Source organism: Podarcis cretensis, assembly GCF_951804945.1.
Source record: "Podarcis cretensis genome assembly, chromosome: 10".
In the NCBI taxonomy this organism is placed as follows: Eukaryota; Metazoa; Chordata; class Lepidosauria; order Squamata; family Lacertidae; genus Podarcis; species Podarcis cretensis.
Window position 1 is genome coordinate 40,922,417 of NC_137179.1, and position 20,038 is coordinate 40,942,454.

The following is a 20,038-nucleotide window of genomic DNA, read 5'->3' on the forward strand; positions in this document are numbered from 1 at the left end:
GCCTGGTGTTTTTACATGAGCAGAATGTGTGCTTTTATTTAAAATACATCTCTGCATTATTTGTGGGGCATAGGAATTTGTTCATGCCCCCCCAAAAAATATAGTCCGGCCCCCCACAAGGTCTGAGGCACAGGGGGCCAGCCTCCTGCTGAAAAAGTTTGCTGACCCCTGGTCTAGTCCATCAAAACCATTTCTGTCAATGAACATGATAACTTCAAGATTCCTCTCCAAGCTCTACTTTCATTGACACATTCTCATATTCACTTCAGGCTATGAGGAGAAAATAGCTAAATACGCACACAAGAACAGATGAAGCTGCCTTGTGCTATGCTAAACCATTGGCCCATCTAGTTCAGTGCTGTGGCTCTCCAGGGTTTCAGGTAAGGAGCCTCTCCTAGTCGTACCTGGAGATGTTGAGGCTCACCACTGTGACCTTCTGCATGCAGAGCTGATGCTCCGCTACTAAGCTACAGCCCAAATCTTTGTAACATGCTAATGGCCAAAAACGTCAGAGGCACTGGCCCGATGGTGCTCTGCCATTCACATCACTCAAATTTCCACCTGACAGTTCCCACCTTTCACTTGTGTGTGGAGAGCAATTCTCTGTTTCTGTCACTGTCTGTAGGAGAGAAAAAAATGTGGTGTGAGAAAATGCTCTCTGCCTTCTCCAACCAGGGCATTGAGCAGAGCTCTCCAGAGTGCTGCTGACCACTTTAAGCAATGCGACTCCACGGCAGGAAAATTTGGGCAGAGATGATTAATTGAGAGCTGACAGTACATGACAGGTGCATCTTTTGTGATTCAGGAAAAGCTTTGTGAAGAAAAGCATCAGGATTGGGAAAGGGACAGGGACCTCACAGGGAATCACAATGATTGTCAACATGAATATTCAAGAACTCCATGAATGGACCACTGTTTGCATTTCCAAATGCAAACAACAAAACAGAACATGGCAGTGATATTTATCAAATGAAACAGTTAGTAGTAATGTGACACCTGAGGTTACAGCCTTTAAACAGACCCCAAAGACTTCTCCTGCCCCTTCCCCCAATCCCATCCTTTTTACTTATTTTATTGCTTGCCCCCAACACATAAAATTTTATCTGATGCTGCTTTTATTATATTAACTGTTCCATTGTTTTTACTATTTTTACCATAAGATGCCTTGGGAGAACTTAGTATAAAGGGCGGGGAAGAAATAAAAAGAAATTGAAACAAACCAAAACATGCATATGCATCAGTTCACTTTATGTCTTTTTAAAATTTAGGCCAATGAAGCTAGAAATGGTCCTAGGTTTTGATTTAAGTTAAGCAGCAACCTTGATCTTCGTACTCTCTGTCCATTAAGTTAAAGTCTATTGTAGTTATTTCAACAGAAAAGTACTATTAGCTTAATAGTATGTCCCCGGGTTTACAAATCAGTCCCCATACAAAATCAATTGAAGTTGAAAAGTGTCCCTGGATTCATTGGAAAAAATCTGGTAACCTTATATTAGCTTCATCTTGCCCTGATAAAGAATGTACAATAATTCCATGAATCTGACAAAAACTGGAAGATTTTGAGGTTAGGTTTTTTAAAAGAAGAAGAAGAAGAAGTCGTTGTCAATTTGCAAGATAAATTTGAGCCCCAGGGCAAGGCAAACATAGAGAGTTAACTCAATAATTCCCAACCAAACAGACTAGTACAATACACACTCCCATACAGTATGCAACAAGCCATAAAAGCAGAAGCTATGAAAAAAGTAAATTTCCTTCACATCATGCAATGTATTGCTTTTTAAAAAATGCAAAGTAGTTGTGAAATATTAAATATAAAAGGCAGGTGGGATAGCTCAGTCGGTATAGCATCAGACTCATCATCTCAGGGCCGTGGGTTTGAGCCCCACACTGGGGAAAAAGATTCCTGCATCGCAGGGGGGTTGTGACTAGATGACCCTCATGCTCCCTTCAAACTCTACAGTTTTATGGTCCTATGATATCAACTATGCTCCAGCTCTAAACAGTGTTCTCCAGATACACCAGAGGTGCTGGCCAGCAACCAAGCCTTCAAAACATAAAGGTGAGAAGGACTGAAGAGCTACTGAACAGGATAATTTCCAACCATAACACCAGAACATTTCAATGCTATTTAAAGGATGTGTATTTTGTATGCAATTTCAGTACACACAGGTGGAGCTGAGCTCCTGGTCAGCAGCTTTTGAACTAGCTGCTAATTTCTTTTCCATGTAATAAGATCACATGGAGAGACTCATAGTATCTGCATGTGGTTTTCCAATTAAATTTTTCAATCGTGGCCTGTTTTTCATGTGCCCTTGCTCTGTTTAATGTAGTAATTATTTTTTAATTTGGCCAGTTGCCTAATGCCAGAGCAGCGGGGTCCATTATGAAAAATATTGACACACAGCAAAAACAAAAAAACTTAACTGTTTCCATTCTGAAGACGTTAACACCAGTAAGGGGGGCGGGGAGCAGATGTGTAGCACTCTACTGTAAGGAAAAGGTATTGGGGAAAAGAAAAGTGGAATGTGGACTTAAATATATGACTAGGATAGCCACATTTCTTGGGACCAAGTTCTCAAAAACAGCAAATGAAGAAGCAATTTGTTTTTAGGCTGTACCCCTCTTATAGAAGGTACCCCCAGGGTCATCTATCCCAACCCTCTGAAATGATGGGGTCATTGCAGAATGGTGGACGGACGTTTACACAATTGAGTAATACCACCTACAGTACAGGCAAGATTTGTTCATGACAACTAGGCCTTAGAAGGAGTGGTTCAGGATGCCCTTTGAAATCAGACTGTTGTAAATAGAATATTTATGTATTTAGAAGACCTCTGTACCACTGTTTAGAGCAATCACCTCACAAAATGGTATCTAGTCCATAAAAAGTCATCAAAACATTTAATATGACAAGAAAAACCCATTACATTTTAACAACAACAACAGACTAAAAACAACCCTAAACAATAGTCTCCGCTATCCTGCATAGCCAGTGTGGTGGTTTTAAGAGTGCCAGACTAGGCCCCAAGGGCCCAGAGTCCAAATATGAACTCATCTGTTAAACTCAGTGGGTGACTTTAGACCTGTCACAGCCACACAGCTTAACCTACCCAATGGGGTTGTTGTAAGACTTAAATGAGGAAGGGGTGAATCGTGTTTACCACCCTGAACTCTTTGAAGAAGAAGGTGGGATATAAATTCAATAAACAAACAAACAAACAAACAAACTCCATCAGATACTACTACACTAAGCATTTGTCTCTTACCAAACACATTGGTTTATTTATTAAATTTCTATGCCACCCTTCATTCTAGGGTCACAGAGCAGTTTACAATATAAAAACACAAAAAATACATATACTATAATTTAGAAGAAAGGGTTTAGAATATTATCACAAAAGCACACTAATGAACGAGCAGTTAGATGAAGCTTTTCTTTAAAAGAAATCTCTCCATCATCTAATCAGTTAATGGGGCTGTTTTCGAAATAAGACTTAAAATACTCTACAAGGGGTGAAAATCTAGCTGGATTCTTTTTAGCAGTAATTCAAATAGATGGTTTTATTTCTGAAATGCTGATGTACTGCTGTGACCTCTATATTTCGCTGCACTTTATTTTGATTGACACTGAGGGGTACACTCAAAAGGCACAGACCACGGCTCTGGAGAGAAAATTATGTGGGCATAATTGTTATAGGATTATGAGTAATTGGTGAGAAATAAAAAGCACAAGCATGTGCCCAATTCAGTCTACACTTCCTATTCAAGCATGACTACATAGCCATCACATTTTAAAAGTTATGAACAATCATCCCCTTAGCTTAATGACTACTCATAATTTTGTATGTGTATTATCTCATAACTTTCAAATGTATTACCAAATAAGGTGCAAAACAAGGCAAGAGGAACTCTGCTATCTGAGATGAAAAGTTTATCTAGTCTAGAATCCTGCTTCCTAGAGCAGCCAACCATGAATGACTAAGAAATCTGGAAGAGGTCCTGCAAAGCAAAAGCCTTCTCCTGCTGTTGCACCCCAGCACCTTGAACTCATAGAATCTCAGAATTGCAGAGTTCAAAGGGGTCACAAGGGTCATCTAGTCCAACCCCTTGCAATGCAGGAATATTTTGCCCAATGCAGGCTCGAACCCACAACCTTCCTATTAAGTTTCATGCTCTGCCAACTGAGTTATTGGTCACTGGCATATTGCCTAGGAGATCCATACAGCTATCATGATGAACAGTCACTGACTGATCACAGCAAGAAAACGAAGGCAACATACATAATTATTTCAGCACTAACTATGAAGTGATTCAGCTGAGAGGCAAGGGCTGCTGCCTCACGGTCACCAATAAGCTTCACAGCTGAGTGGAGATCTGAACCTGGGTCTCCCTAGTCCAGATTCTGATATGCTAACAGTTACACACACTGGACACTCTTTTAAAATGGTTGGAGTAAATTTGGCATGATCAATATTTCTCCTCAAAGCACCCTCCCATGACAAGGGCTGCTTAATTCAGGCTGGAGAAAAGCACTGCGGACTTTTAATTAGTTGGACGCGTAATGAAATAGAAAGTGCCATCAGTTATGAAGACAGCACATGATAATCATTATTAGGAGGCACCGCAATCCGTTTCTTATTAAAGGGTTATTAGCATAGCATAGTTTGCTGGTAATAGAAACCAGAAAGCTAGGCAAAAAGTTGCTGGGAAATTCCATGCGTGGCAGAGACCTTTTATTCTTTCGTAAGACTTCCTTTGTGCAATACAGCTTGACTGCTTTACTTGCTAGACCTTTGAACACAAAAAAACCACATTTCAAGGTGCTCAAGATATACTGGCCATTTACATACATGGAACCCTCAAGCTGTAATTACTTTCCATCTCCCAATAAAGCTATACAGTGTAGGCTGCATTTGTTTTGCCCAAAGCTAATCCCAAGCCTCTCATTTGGGTGGGTGGGTGCACACTTGTGTGGGTTGCTACAGTAAGATATTCAATCAAAGCTTTTTGAAGTGGTAGAGTGGAAACAGCTGTATCTGACAAGGTGTGAAGGCATAAGTTTATAGCTGTCAAAAGTTGAAGTTTGTAAGCTGGACTGATACGAGACCAGGAGGTTGATAGCTTGTAGGCTGTGGCATCTTCATAAGGAACGCACCAAGGTTGTGGGCTAAAAACTCTATGATCTAGTAAGCTTTTATTTGATATTCTAGAGGCCAGACTTCAAAGCGCCTTGTTAAGAGCAGATGTGTGGGTAGCTTCAGTAACCTTCTTTTGAAGGTATTTTTTTTAGTTCATACATAAAAAACCAAGACATTGAATGTTGCATCTTTAGAGAACTACTGCTCCATCCAACAAAGACATAGGGTTCACTTTGAAGATGCGAGTTAGAGAATCATAGAGTTGGAAGGGATCACAAAGGTCATCTAGCCCAACTGCCTGCAATGCAGGAATCTTTTACCCAACACGGGGCTCCAACCCATGAGCCTGAGATTAAGTGTCATGCTCTAGCAACTGAGCTATTTGTGTTTTTGAAAAGGTCATTAGAATGAAGGAAGTTAGATTTTTACAAACTAGCCTAATATATGCTTTTAAAGTAACTAATCCTGGTTTCTAAACATACAAAAAGAATTACCAGTAAGGTCTTGTCCCTGAGATGAATACATTGAGGAAGACTACAAATTGTGGTGACCAAAAAACCCAGATAAACTTTCATTGAAGAGGCATTTCTATCAATCATAGAGAAATAATACTTTGCAACAGACTACATGTTCTGATAATGCTGCTAAAGGTTCATATGGCTACAAATTTTCTGAGGATGAGCAGAATTTCTACGTCTTGCTCTGTAAAGCTTTGGTAAATGTCCTCATCCATTCATTTCGGGGTGGGGGCAGGTTCAGAAACCCTTTCCTATAGGTACATAAAAGCCAGCAAGTAGGAAGAATCTGAAATAGATGCCAATTTGCAGGTGATTTAATACATTATGCAGGGACAAATCTGGGTTAAGTATTGAGTGTAAACTGAACAGAAAGATGTTGCTGCCTAGTATACCTGTATTATACATGTGCTTGCAAAAATGTATTGCATTCACACTGTACATTGTGCTGTGTACTCTTGGACTTAACTGTACACCTAAAAATATAATATATGAAGTGACCTGAAGACCTGTAGTCTTTAACACTTGCTACTAACCTATGCACACTTCCAACAATTTATTGTATTACTGTAATAAATGAGTTGGGAAGAAAAGGCACTTCCTTTCTTCCCTTCCACGTCTGAATTTAGCCAGAAGGAATCAGTTTCACTGACAAAAGCTCTGGGCAGAACATCTGAAGCGTGGCATTATAAACCAGTAATATCCTATTATTAGAGTGCCTATTTCTGACATCTAACACCAAGTATCCTTTCTTCCCACTCTGTAAAGCTTGTAGCATTTTATGGCAACTATTTCAGTCAAAACAAGTTAGTTGAATAGGATCAATCATTCCGTCTATTTCTGATGTTCAGGCCAAGAGTGCTGTGGCAAAAATGGGATGACATACAAGGAAGACAAATGATCAGGCTTGGGGAAACCCTAAGATTTCCAGAAGTACTAAAAAAAAGGAAAATATGTGGGACGTCCCCTCGCACCAAAACACCTCAGCTAGTACTGCGCATGCTGAATGGCTACAGAATGAACAATTTTTCAGCAGGGAGTCGGGGCAATGGATGGAGAGGCAGGAAACCTCAATAACAGCATCCCACAATGCTATATTAAACAATGATGCCTAAAACTTAATCCAGGAATGAAGCACTTCTTCAATAACAAATACATTTTTAAAAGACATTGTTTCCTTTTCTTTTTAGAAGTGTTTCTAAACATTATATGTTACTTACAAAAAACAACAGGAAAAGCAATTCATACACATGAAGCATGAATTCCACCTTCAACATGAATTCTATAGTCAAGCTTCCTCACGCAGATTGGAACTTCCCTGCATTTCCCTTAAATGTGTGGTATTAAAACCCTGGCAAAAGGTACATTAGCACAGTGTAAAATAATTATTTGAACAACCTGTAGCTATCCACAGAGTCATGCCCACTCAAGTAAAACTGGACTGAGAGAATATGGTAAAATGGAAGAGGGTGTTCCATCCCTAGCAAATAGGGTGGGGCGTGTACTGTTTTTCAATTTGTTTCCATTTTTTTTTTTAGTTTCATAGATCTGATAGTTCATTCACCTGAATCACATGTTCAGAAACATTTCCGTTTCTATTCATCTGAATTGCATTCATTCACTAGTTAGTTTTTTCCATTGGTTTCCAGTGAAAACACCAAAGTTACAGGCAACAGAATAAAAGGCCAAGGCAATCCTCTGAAACTATGTCAATAATAACACCCCCTATACAAGACATGTTAAATTTCAAATAGATGGGGCAAAGGGGGCCTCTTATATAGGCAATTATATAAAAACTGATCCTATAATCTACCCATTAATTTCAGCTAGAGATAGCTGAATTTCTTCTGCCTGTGACTTCTATATTTTTGATCCTATTGCCTACTTTCAAACATACTAGTACCCACTCCCTCACCAGCACATCAGAATTGCCACATTTCAATTATGTATGAAAAAGGATCCTCATGTTATCTATAACCTTAAAAAGAAGCAAACAATCTTTTTTTCTATCTAAAATAAATAGTGCTTTCCATTATGTCAATTTCACTGCTTTCCCTTTCACCCTTCCCTGTGACCTCTCTATGAACTGTAGATAGCGCTGCAGTTTATTTTTTCAGTGCAAAATAATGCCTCTGGTGTAAAGCAATTTAATAAAATTAACAAATTTTCAATCCATTTCCTTTCATTTTCCCTCCAAAAACTAATGAATACATTGGCGTTCATGCATGTTGTTTTTCATTTGTTTTCAGCAACTACCTATGCTTTTTAAGATTCAAATCTAGGCCAAGAAGCTGAATTTAAACCATACAAATAGTAAGCAGAAAATTGAGCATTTCTAAACACTGCATCAAGATTCCTGTCTGCAGCAATTGATTTGACAAATGTCAAAGGTTTCATCAGAATATTAATAATGAATAAATTATCTCTTAAATTATCCTTTGCAACATAGGCTTAGAGATCAAACAGTCACAAAACTAAATTCTCCTCAGGATAGCACGTTTTCTTGCACTACTATAAGCATAGCAGGCTTGAACTGTGCATCCCTCTCTACGGAAGTACTTACATGAGGTCTCAGCTCAGCTGCCATTTTATAATACTTCTCAGCTGCTTCATTGAGGCTAGCTTGTCTATTGGAACAGAAGGGGAGACAATTAAAGTTCAGTTGAAATCACATCGGGAACCTACAATTCTTCAGAGGGGGTATAAAAATAATTTATTTTTACAATTAATCAACAATAATGATATTATTTTAAAAATAGGCAGTAATAACTGCTGCAAACATTTAATGCAGATCCATGGTTTACATCTCTACACCTTAGAGAGATAGATAGATAGATGATAGATAGATTAGATAGATAGATGATAGATGATAGATAGATAGATAGATAGATAGATAGATAGATGATAGATAGATAGATAGATGATAGATAGATGATAGATAGATAGATAGATAGATATAGATGATAGATGAATGATAGATAGATGATAGATAGATAGATATAACTTTACATAGTTTTCAAACAAGCTGAAATTGCTTTGTGATTTAACTATTTACTAAATAGATTTTCAAGCAGAGCAAACCATATTCTGGTTGGCGAGTAGCCGGGTGGAGCAACAGATTAATCGTGGCATCACAAGGCTTGCTGGAAGGCACGTGAGTAGAACTTGGGGGGGGGGGAATCAGCTGCACTGGGCCATTCTGAGAAGGCTGTATCAGCTTTGGATACAGCAGTTCCACAATTGGTTCTGCTCCACCCAGCCCTCATAATGCCCCGTTTCAGGATCCTAAACTTGCTAGCTTCACAAACCAGCTTGTGGTTTCAGCTTGTGAATAACTCGGATAAGACACACCTCTGTCTTATCCCAACCCCTTTCCAGCAGCACATATCAGGGGTTAGGTTTGCTCTGTAAGGAGATTTAGCTATTTATTACTGCCCACTAGTTGGCTTGAGTGGTCTCAATGATTGGAAACTGTTTAAAGGTAAATTCACCTATTTAAAAAGTAACTTCTTTCTCAGAGATAAATTACAGAACTGGTGCATAGTTTAACAAGAGAATTGATTTCCAAAACTTGGTAACTGGCAACTAAGAGAAAACAGGACAACAAATTGATTACTCAGAAGTTAATAATAAAAAAGACCTGCCCTCAGGGAAGCAGGTTTGGAAGATACCATTTTCCTCAGGCATAGTATGCTGAAAAAATGGACAGCATTTGATTCCCCACCCCCTTTGTAGTGCATTTGTTTACCATTTACACAAATGGAATTTAAGAGACACCTACAATGAAATGAATGTTAAGCTTCTTGCTAAAACTATTTTAGCAATGCAAACAAACCACACAAGCTTGAAGGAAAGTAAAAGAAGCCAGCGGAGCATTAGAGCAAAGCTTCCTGAATTAGTCCCACGGGTAATTCCGGCCAATCAGGAATCACACAGTAGATTGTACAGACAATGTTTCTGGCTCAGTAAACCATAGTTTATGAAGTATCGGATCAGTGTGGTCCTCATTTCCCTTATCCCAGGATGTGTTTGCTCTTGCTACATTAAAACTCTGTTCCTCCTTAGGTCCAGGATGAAGAACTGTGGTTTAATATCAATTTAAAAACCAGGATCTGAAACCACAGGTTACTAACCAGGATCTGAAACCAATGTCAAACTGACATTTCATCACACTTCCTCGTTTCAGAAAGAATGATAAACTGTGGTTTAATGTAATCAAAGATTTGAGCAATAAAGCCAGTACGCAAGCAGAAGACACAAAGGGAGGAATGAAGGCAGATTCATGGCCCCAGTACTTTTTCCCAGTTTGGCAGAATCTCCTTGCTTGATAAAGGATAAATGCACTTGCCCTTAAGCAGAGGGTATGACTTTGGCTGGCACTGGGACATTCCAGCTATGTTATCATGTTAATGAAATGTAATCATGGATGCAGCAGCAAGATTAAAAAGCAAAATAAATTAGTGGTGAATGAAAGAAATGAAACCCAAGAGACCTGTGATCTGCTCTTCACTTTATTTGAGAGCTATCTGTGTAGAATAGACCAGACAGATCTTCTATAGGGTGAAAGGTAGCTTCTTTTAAGTATGTGTGAAAGCCCTAGAGACCTCAGAATAAGGACTTTGGCAGCAATGGCAAAGAACATCACTTTCTGAGTCACTGGGTCAAACCTAAGGCAGGCAGAGTTATTATCCTTTTTTCTGCTGTGCCTCACTCATATAATGACCAAAGACAGTACTGCTGATGCAGGGGATCTGAGGAAGCAATATGCACCTGAGGAGCTCTATGCCTGGTTCACCTGTCTAAGGAACTTGTCACTCAAGTAGTCCAGACACTGCCATAAATCATTCTCTACCTGCTCCAGAACATAACCACTGTCCTGTCTTCAGCCATTTTGCTAATTTCTGGTCCCTTCAGTCTTGATCTGTGCTTGGATTTTAGCATTTGGCTCTGACCCCACCAGGTCTTGATGCTATAAAATACTAATACAGTAAGACAATATCTAATTTAGAGACTAAAGAAGGGAAATCATCTTCACACGGAAATTAATTGTCTTGAATGCAAGTATTTCATGTTGTCATTAGTTCAAAATTTGTTATCAAGCACAGAATTTTATATAATGAAAGTACAAAACTGAAAAATGAAAGGATGACAAAAAGTAAGAGACAAATACAAACAAACCTGAGCATGTGAGCTGCATTGAAGACAACATCAAACTCTGTGTTATCCAATTCAGCTGCTTTCTTTGCCATCTCTGCTGCTTCTATCAGGCGAGAATCTTCTAAGAGAAACTGGCCTGAAATATATGTAGCACTGATATGAGCTCAAAAGGGAAGGCACACACTTAAGTATGAGAATTAAAGTTAGAAAGGACTATTCTTTTACATATTACATTACAACCCTGAGTTACCTTGTCATATTAACTTCAGATGAACTATTACAGAATCATTTGGCAAATATTTATTTACATTTGTATTCCAACCTTTTCTCCAAGGAACTGAAGGGGACATACTTCGTCCTCACCAAAATCAGAGACAGAATGTTATGGTGGAATGGGAAGTGAACCAAGGTATTCCTTGGTCTAAATCCAAACCTCTTACCATTTCATCACACCAAAAATACTGTGGCACGGTACCATGAAAAACCTATTAAGTGATCCAGAAGCATTAAAAGGAAAAAATCAAATCAGCATCTATGTCCATACTAGGTGATGACTTGGTAAGATGACTTACCACCAACAGTCTCAGACCCATTATTAGACTAAACTTTGCCTGAAACTGATCTAGAAATCCACTTCCTTAAAAATGACAAATGTTGTGAGGTAAACATCTCTTATCAATCATAGATAGATAGATAGATAGATAGATAGGGATATCAGCTGATAATTCCCTAAACTGATTAGATTGAGAGTACATCTTAAATAGTTGATTTTGCACTCTTTCTGCAAAGATGGAAACTTGCCCTCAGCATTTACAATCAGCTTGTGTGATTGGGGACCTAAATCAGTTTAGTCTTGGAGTGATGCAATATACCAAGGAGGACATGAATAAAGCGCACGCGGTAAATTGTATCTCTCCAATAGAGGTGGGCATTCTCAGGATCAGGGGCCAAATGCAGCCCTCTGGGATCTCCCTAGACCATTCCCTCCCCAGGCCCACACTTTGCGCCAATCCTGTTCCACATCCAGTTGTGTTCAACTAAGTAATACTCAGAGTAGATCCACTTAAATCAATGGACAAGTCAGTTATCAACTGATTTCAACAGGTCCACTCGAGTATTATTTAATCTAATGGAAGCCTATGTATTTCTCAATGTATCATTTGTGTGGATTGCCTAGATCAGCTGTGGACTACACCAGCTTTTAAGAATGACAGAGGCTACAACAATCCCATGCACATAACATTCAAAGATTAATACAGAAAAATAAAAACAGTTTTAACTTTTTAAAATGGTAACAATGTACTTTTAGAGGCTAGCCAATGATTCTCCCCAATTATTATTATTCATTCGAAGTGTTGTACTTTAAAGCATAAAAAAATCTGCTGCCAAAAATACTTTTAGCACTCCAGGATCTTTGTGATCCAGTCCTACTTACAATAATAGACTGATACATGTAATTTATTAACTGCATGCTATGTTAACCAGACTGAACCAAGAAGAAAAATTAGAAACATTAACCAACAAAAACTCTGCAGGTTCAGCTACAGAGAACAGCACACTACATGATCAATTGTTCATTACATCAAGTGAGTGCATAATTACAGTAATTTAATGTGAATAATCAATTTTATTATAACACAGAATCATTAAGTGATTTACAATTATTAGGAAAATGTATTATTCAACGGAAATTAACTTCAAATCTTGGTGGTTATTAATAAAAGGGGTGCTATTTAGCAGAACATCTCTGTTGTTTCGTAGCTATTATAATATAAATCAAGCCTTTTTCTATCTGTGTTAGTGGGGTTTTGGAAACCCTCCTCATTTTTCACCTTTATCCTTCCGTGCGTTTAAGTACCTCACAGGCAAACCATTCTTTCATGAACCATAGACAGTTGCCAGGTATTCTAAATAAAACCATTATTTTAACTATTACGTTTCCAAAAAGAAATAATCTTATGGAAGGGGAGGTCTGGTCAGGGATGGTAGGAGTTGTCCAACAAAACTAAGGGGCCCTGTGCTGGCTACCCTCATGCAGGAGGTGTCAACTGTCAACCCTGAAAGAATCTTCTGCACATTATTTTAGTGTATCAAGGGACTCATACATATTTGGCAAGGAGACCCCGAGGATTCTAGAGTGGCACACACACACACACCGTAAAGAGGTCAAATCAAGTGACTGCACAACTACAGCAACCTAACTTGAATAACCAAGAAAAGGTGACAACCCCAAACCACTTGAGGATCAGGATGAATATCTCTGATCCAGAAAATGCTCTGTATACATGGGTCACTGCACAGGGCAATATTTCTCTGGAAAATCCTTTTCAGTTAAGAGTACTTGATTATTTCCTGAAGCCTTGAAGGGGGTTACTTGATGTTTAAGTGTTGCTATTCTGTCCTGGACCTGGAGCATGCACCATGTCAACACCTAAAATACCACTACCATGTGTTTGCTACACAACCCTTTCCAGAGGGCTGGAAAACATTGGAGAAATTAAGGAGTTATTCCTGAAAGACTTACATTTTTTTTTTAATAGGGAAGATTCCTAAATAAATGGAGAAGGAGTCATGTCTAGATACTGCAGAAATATATATGTTGATACAGGTATTGCCTGTTCTAGCTAATTGTGTGAAATCAACTGCCAGTGGATGTCTATGACATGACATAGTGGGATTACAGAGACCTTCCCCACACCCCCATATATAAATCTAAACATGTGACTCCGAATTACAATTAAAAATGTGTGTTTAATCACTGAGCAACCCTTTGAAAATTTCATCCAACAACAAACTAGTGAATAGTTATGGATTTCTTTCCATGGTACAGAACAAAAGACCCTAAGCATCTTATTTTCTGTCATTTTGATGTTTTATTTATTCAACCCTTCTCTATCCTTAGCTGTATTAATCACAATTTAGAATATAAGACAAAATTCATATTCCTATACAGTGGTACCTCGGTTTTCATACGTAATCCGTTTCGGAAGACCATTCAAGTTCTGAAACGTTCGGAAACTGAAAACTCAATAACTGACAGCTAGGCCTCTTGCACTCAGCGGAAGCTGCCTGGCATGTTCGACTTCCGAGGCATGTTTGAAAACTGAAGCATTTACGGCAATTGAAAACTGAAATGTTTGTCAACGGAGACATTCGAAAACCGAGGTACCACTGTACATCCTATATACTATAGGGAAAATCCAGTGTTGTGGGAGCAGACTTCCACTTACACAACAGGATTTCCCCCTCTTCTCTTCCTCCTTGTGGTTTTCCAGCCTTCCAGAATAGATTGTGGGTGCACACAGGGGACTGTAGGGAGGGGCAGAGAAAGCTCTAGTTCTATTATGTGAGTGGAATTCTGTTCTGCTTGCACATGAACGTCAGTGGATTTCACTCTATTTCAATTTACATAAAACCTATATGGTGTTACAAAGGAAACATAAAAATGTATAGAGGGCAAGCAGATGAATATCATCAGAAGAAACTCTCAATACTTCAGAAATAAAATACATAATACATAGAGTATGACTAGATTCCAAGTCACAAGTGACCATTTATTCCTTTTGACTCCTTGGTGAGCAGCACTAGAGATGTTTCCATCAGTTTTATAATCCCTATGTGTGCCAAGAGGTTCTACTTTGAGATTTACATTGGTAATGTGGATATATTTTCCTGTGGTTTTGTAGGGAAATATATATATGTGGGTTATGAAGTATACTTGCTCAAGCAGATTCATGAAGAGTGGAGACCAAATGTCTTGAGTGTCAACTTGAGATATGCTTTTGCTAATGGTAATTGCTTTGGAGTCAAACTATTCATACTGCTTGATAGGTGGTTTAAAATAAGAGCAGCAAAAAAAAGGAAGACATGGTCTGGGATGACAGGAATTCTAGAACATCCCTGCAATTCCACCAAATATTGTAGTCCAACACTTCCTATCCATCCCAGTTAGCATGGCAAATATTGGACTGCAACTCCCATCATCCCTCACCACAGGTCATGCTGGCTGGGTAGATGGGAAGTGTTGAGACTACAATTTCTGGAGGACTACAGGGCTGTTCTGAGTGATCACACCATACAAGTATTCTCTCCTGAGTTTTAGTTTAACTAAATTTATATGCCATTTAGTACATCTGGAAGCCAATAAAAATGCAAAGATAAAAAAATGTGACAGAAATGTCATTAAACCAATACATACAGTGAGGGGGGGAGTATTTGATCCCCTGCTAAATTTGCCTGTTTGCCCCCTGACGAAGAAATGACCAGTCCATAATTTTAATGGTAGGTTTATTGTAGCTGTGAGAGGCAGAATAACAACAGGAAAAACCCCAGAAACCCAGAAGACAAAAGTCAGAGATTGATGTGCATTATAAGGAGTGAAATAAGTTATTTGATCCCTTTGCAAAAGATGACTTAGTACTGGTGGCAAAACCCTTGCTGGCAATTACACAGGCCAGACGTTTCTTGTGGGTGGCCACCAGGTTTGCACACATCTCAGGAGGTATTTTGTCCCACTCCTCTTTGCAGATCCTCTGCAAGTCAGTAAGATTTCCAGGCTGATTTCCACGGGGTTTCCTGTTGATATTTTGTCTCTCACAGCTACAATAAACCTACCATTAAAATGATGGACTGGTCATTTCTTCGTCAGAAGGCAAATGGGCAAATTTAGCAGGGGATCAAATACTTTCCCCCCCTCACTGTACGTGCTAAAGGCCCTCACCCCCTTTCGCCAAATCACCCAAGAACATAAACTATCCAACCACATCAAACAGCCACCAAATGCCAGATAATTATTGCTAATTAAATGCCTTTTGGTAGGGAGCATATTTGCCTGAAACTGAAAAGATGACAAAGTCAGTGCCAGGCAATCTTCCCTGGGAGACCATTTCACAGGCAGGGGACTGCCACACACACAAAAAAAGAGCTTCCTTATGCTGACCAAAAAGCACATTTCCTATAGATGAGGTGATCCAGAAATGGAAATTTGTGGGTATGTATTGTTAAGATTCACTAGTTCTCTTGTACTTCATGGATGGGCTATTAGTAACATGCAGCTAAAAGCTGAATCAAGCCTCATAAGTTATAAATCTTATACCAAAATGAGATAAGATAAAATAACCAACTTTTGCTTTGTACTGTTTCCATTTGCGTACCATGCCTGCTGTTCATTTAATTGTGCCAGTTGGAATGAGAAGGTAAATTAAAATAACTAAACAAAAACACATCCTGCAGCGGCTGTTGTTGCTCATTATCAATTCAACTTACTCAGTTTCCTTGCAGTTTTACAATTCCAGGTTTCATGATCAGTGAATTTATCCTCATCAAATTAGAAACAGTATAAAAAGCTAACCACAATGTATCTTTGACAGTCTAAAAGAGACATTCTAAATCCAAATTAGCAATGTACTGCATACTCATTATATATCCTTGGTCTTAACTAAAACAGTTTTTTTAAAAAGGAGAGTTGCGAACCAACAGTGTGATTTTTCTGTGCAAACTGAACATTTCTGTGCATCCGCCACACGCATAAGAAGCTGCTGGAAGGTGGGTGCATGTGTAAAGGAGCCCAGCTCCCTCTCCTTCACAACCCAGCTCTGTGTCTATGATTTCGCATCTGTTCATAAAGCCTTTAAGTGCAGTTGCACTTAATGCACACGGAATCCCACAACTCAATCCAGATCTGCCCTCTCTCCTCCACACAGGTGGTCAATACTGTCAAAGCTGAAAGCACAAAGCAATTTCTTGATGGTGGGAGGGGGCCTCTGTGATCTGTGTATTGGGGCCAGTATAATCTTGTAAGGCAGAAGGAGGTTATATTTAAAATTTTCAAATTCTTGAAGTAGAATCCTGGTTGTCCTGTACTGATGTTCACTATTGGATAATACTGATTTGCCCACCCAATATCAAGAAGGGCCTGATGCCATTATTTCAATGATAACAAAGGTGTCTATTAATCTTTCAACACTTAATAACTATTAATCTTCCTCCCATGCCAACTGAGACGACCAGGAATTTTGAAGTGAGCTTCATCTTCGTATCATGTAATTCACAAAGGAAAGGGGACTTTCTATTTTGACTGTGATTTACACATCAGAAGGATAAATCATTCTAACTGGCATGATTACACTGGGCAACAATTTTTTACTTTTTGAATGTTGTCTAGATTTCTACAACTGATTTAGGGTATTTTTGCACTGCTGAATCAGGAAATGGCATCCGTTTCTCTCCATCAGGTCAGGTTTACTGTAAACTGAATGGTGGGCATTGATAAAGCTAAGTACACGTAAATTGCATGTTGCTTCACCATTTTTCAAACTTCAGGGCTTGAGCTTCTGTTTCTTGGAACTCGAGGAATGCTCAGCGGCAGGGAGGTCTCTCTTTAGAGTCCAACAGTAGTTAGCCATCATGACTGCGTCCCAGCGACCCTGATGCCTGGTCTCCATCTCTTTCATTTCCTGATGGAATCTCTCCCCCTGCTCGTCACTCATTGAATCCAGGTTCTCAGGAAACCGGTCCATATGTGAAAAAAGGTAGTGCATCTTGACGCTCATGTTGCAGCCCAGGTTTCTGAAAGCAGTCAGCATGTTATTGACAAGTTATGTGTAGTTTCTGGCCTTATTGTTGCAAAGAAAGTTCTTCACTGCCAGAACAAATGCCTTCCACACTTCCAGTTCCACTTCGTTCATTGAGTTTCTGAACTCTGGATCTCTGATGAGCTGACGGATCTGAGGACCATCAAAGATGCCAGCTTTCAACTTCTCCATGGTCAATCCTAGAAAAGCCTGGCACAAGTAAGTGAAGCAGTCACCATCCTTGTCCAGAGCCTTGGTGAACTGCTTGATTAAGCCGAGATTGATGTGCAGTGGTGGGAAGAGTATTCTGTCTCTGTCCACCAGAGGGTCGTTGATGATGTTCCTTTTTTTGCAAGGCACCAATTCCTCCCACACAGGCCAGTCCTTCTTCGTGTAATGCTGAGCACGGTCCCTACTATCCCACATGCACAGAAAATATGGGTACTTGGTGAAGCCAGACTGTTGTCCCAACAAAAAGTTCACCATCTTCAGGTCAACACAAATAAACCACTTATGCTGATCATAACCAATTTTCTCCAGCACATACTTCACCGCTTCATAGTTCTCCTTCACTGTACTCGAGTGAGCCAGGGGTACAGAGGCCAACTGTTGCCGTTGTGTAGCAGAACACATTTCAGTGATCACTTGCTGCTGTCAATGAACAGTCTCCAATCTTTGGGTTTGTACTGTGGCATTCCAAGCTTGAGCAGAAGCTGCACAATATCTGCACAGTACACCAAGTCCAAGAAAAAATGGAGGTACTCTTGATGCCTGTTGCGGAAGAAGCTGATGCGAGCACTGTCAGAGAGGAGGTTTTTTTCCTTCAATCTGGATGCCAACAGTTCGGCAGAGTCCTTTGACAAGCTGAGGTCGCGAACTAGATCATTCAACTGCTTTTGGGGAAATGGATGTGGAGCATCATCTTCAAGAACCACTTCTTCTTCTTCATGTGCTTCAACACTGGAGGCATCTTCGTCACTAATGTCAGGAAGTTCTCCGAAGATAGGCACTAGGATTTCATCACAATGAGCTACAGGACAACGTGCTGATTGAAGATCAGGATCCTTCATGGGGGCGGCTGCCCCATTAACCTAGTTTTGATCCCCCAACTTTATGCTTTGCCGCACCAATTTATGGAGGACTTTGAGGTTTTATGACTTCAAACTGATCCCTTTTCGACATAATCACCCAGAACTATCGTACCTGAATACTTCTTGTCATTAAAATAATCATTTCCAATCAAAACAATTATTCGACATGGCATTTTACCCCCACCAACTTCTTCTAAAATGCTCCACACAAGCGTACATGTGAACAAAAACGTAAAAAAAGACATGTGGCCATAGCTCAAAAACTTGACCTGATTGAGCAAAACCAATGTGATTTTTGGATTCAGCGCATCAGATTCATCCTAAATCAACTGAAAAAACGCAGACAACAAATTTGTTGTTGACCAGTGTTATTATTTTTCCTTTACTGCAATGTCCTGCCAGTAGCAGTTTTTAAATCCTTGAGTGTGACAGCAATGTGAGGAAACACTATCTATTGAAAACTTACCATAATGCATATAACAGTTTCCCTTGGTGGGATCCAGCTGAATTGCCTTTAAGAAATACTTTTCTGCTTCACTCTTGCGGCCCTTAAGGAGAAGAGAAGAAAACATACACAGATGGATCATCTGGACACTGTGTCATTGCAACTTTGCCATGCTTTAAAACTACCCTATGAATAAGCAAGATAAGGATCTACAACTGGGGAAAAAATTAGAATGGTCTTGATTTCATTTAATGATAGCTTAGACCCCAATGAATATGAAGTTCACGCCATTTCTCTTCTGTTAAGATTCATAAATACATATATATATATATGTATATATTCTCCAAACATCCATGCCATGGTTTGGTTCTTTGCTAATGCAAAGTTTGTGTCCAGGGCAGGTCCAAATTGAGATGGTTCACTTCACTGCCTTCCATCTTTTGAAGAGATGCATAGCATACTGTTCTTCCATCACACACCCTTTTGGTGTCTCTTCCTAGGGACTGCAAACCCTGGGATTAAGGAGATATACTCCAACATTCCTGTTTCTAGGGGTTGCCTGTGGGAGTTTCCATGCCTTCTGGCAAGTTCAGCTCAGCTTACTGCTGTCTGCATCTGGGTAGGCATGGGAGGGTCAGGTGAATTTTCCCCAACAAGGACTCCTTTGTGTCCCAGAGGTAAGACCATCCTGTTCCAAGCCTGGTAACATGCAATCATGTAGAAAGTTTTCTGCAGAAAGTTAGGTGCTTTCCCATATGACACCCATGAGGTGAGAGCTTGAAGTTAACTTCAATCTTACATTGGTGCCACATGTTTTATTGTTAACCTTGTGAGTTGAACAGGAGAGGTGAAATCTTGAACAAAGGAATAAAAGGGTCTTTCAAAGTACAGCTAAAAGAGAAAATATGCAATGGTCTGCCCCACATAGACCAGGAGTTCCTTGTAGTCATCTCATTCCAAGTGGAGTCCCAGACCTCCAAAGGACTGCTGACCAAATCTGCATTAAAAACAGCCAACCATTACCCCCAGCATCAGAAATCTACCTGGATTCATCTGTATTTTAAACAATGCCCTGAGGGAGGAATACAATAATGAGTAAGAAAGAAGAATTGGTGCCTCC

General features: G+C 39.5%; 1 protein-coding gene across 1 annotated transcript in view; it reads right to left on the minus strand.

Annotated features, from left to right (window-relative positions):
• Positions 1-20,038, minus strand: part of TMTC2 (transmembrane O-mannosyltransferase targeting cadherins 2) — a 203,526-nt gene that overhangs the window by 13,512 nt on the left and 169,976 nt on the right. Inside the window, exons 9-11 of the mRNA XM_079991822.1 lie at positions 18,940-19,021; positions 10,832-10,946; positions 8,217-8,280 (exon numbers count right to left, since the gene is read on the minus strand). Coding sequence (XP_079847948.1) covers positions 8,217-8,280; positions 10,832-10,946; positions 18,940-19,021 — 261 coding nt within the window. The remainder of the gene's footprint in view (positions 1-8,216; positions 8,281-10,831; positions 10,947-18,939; positions 19,022-20,038) is intronic.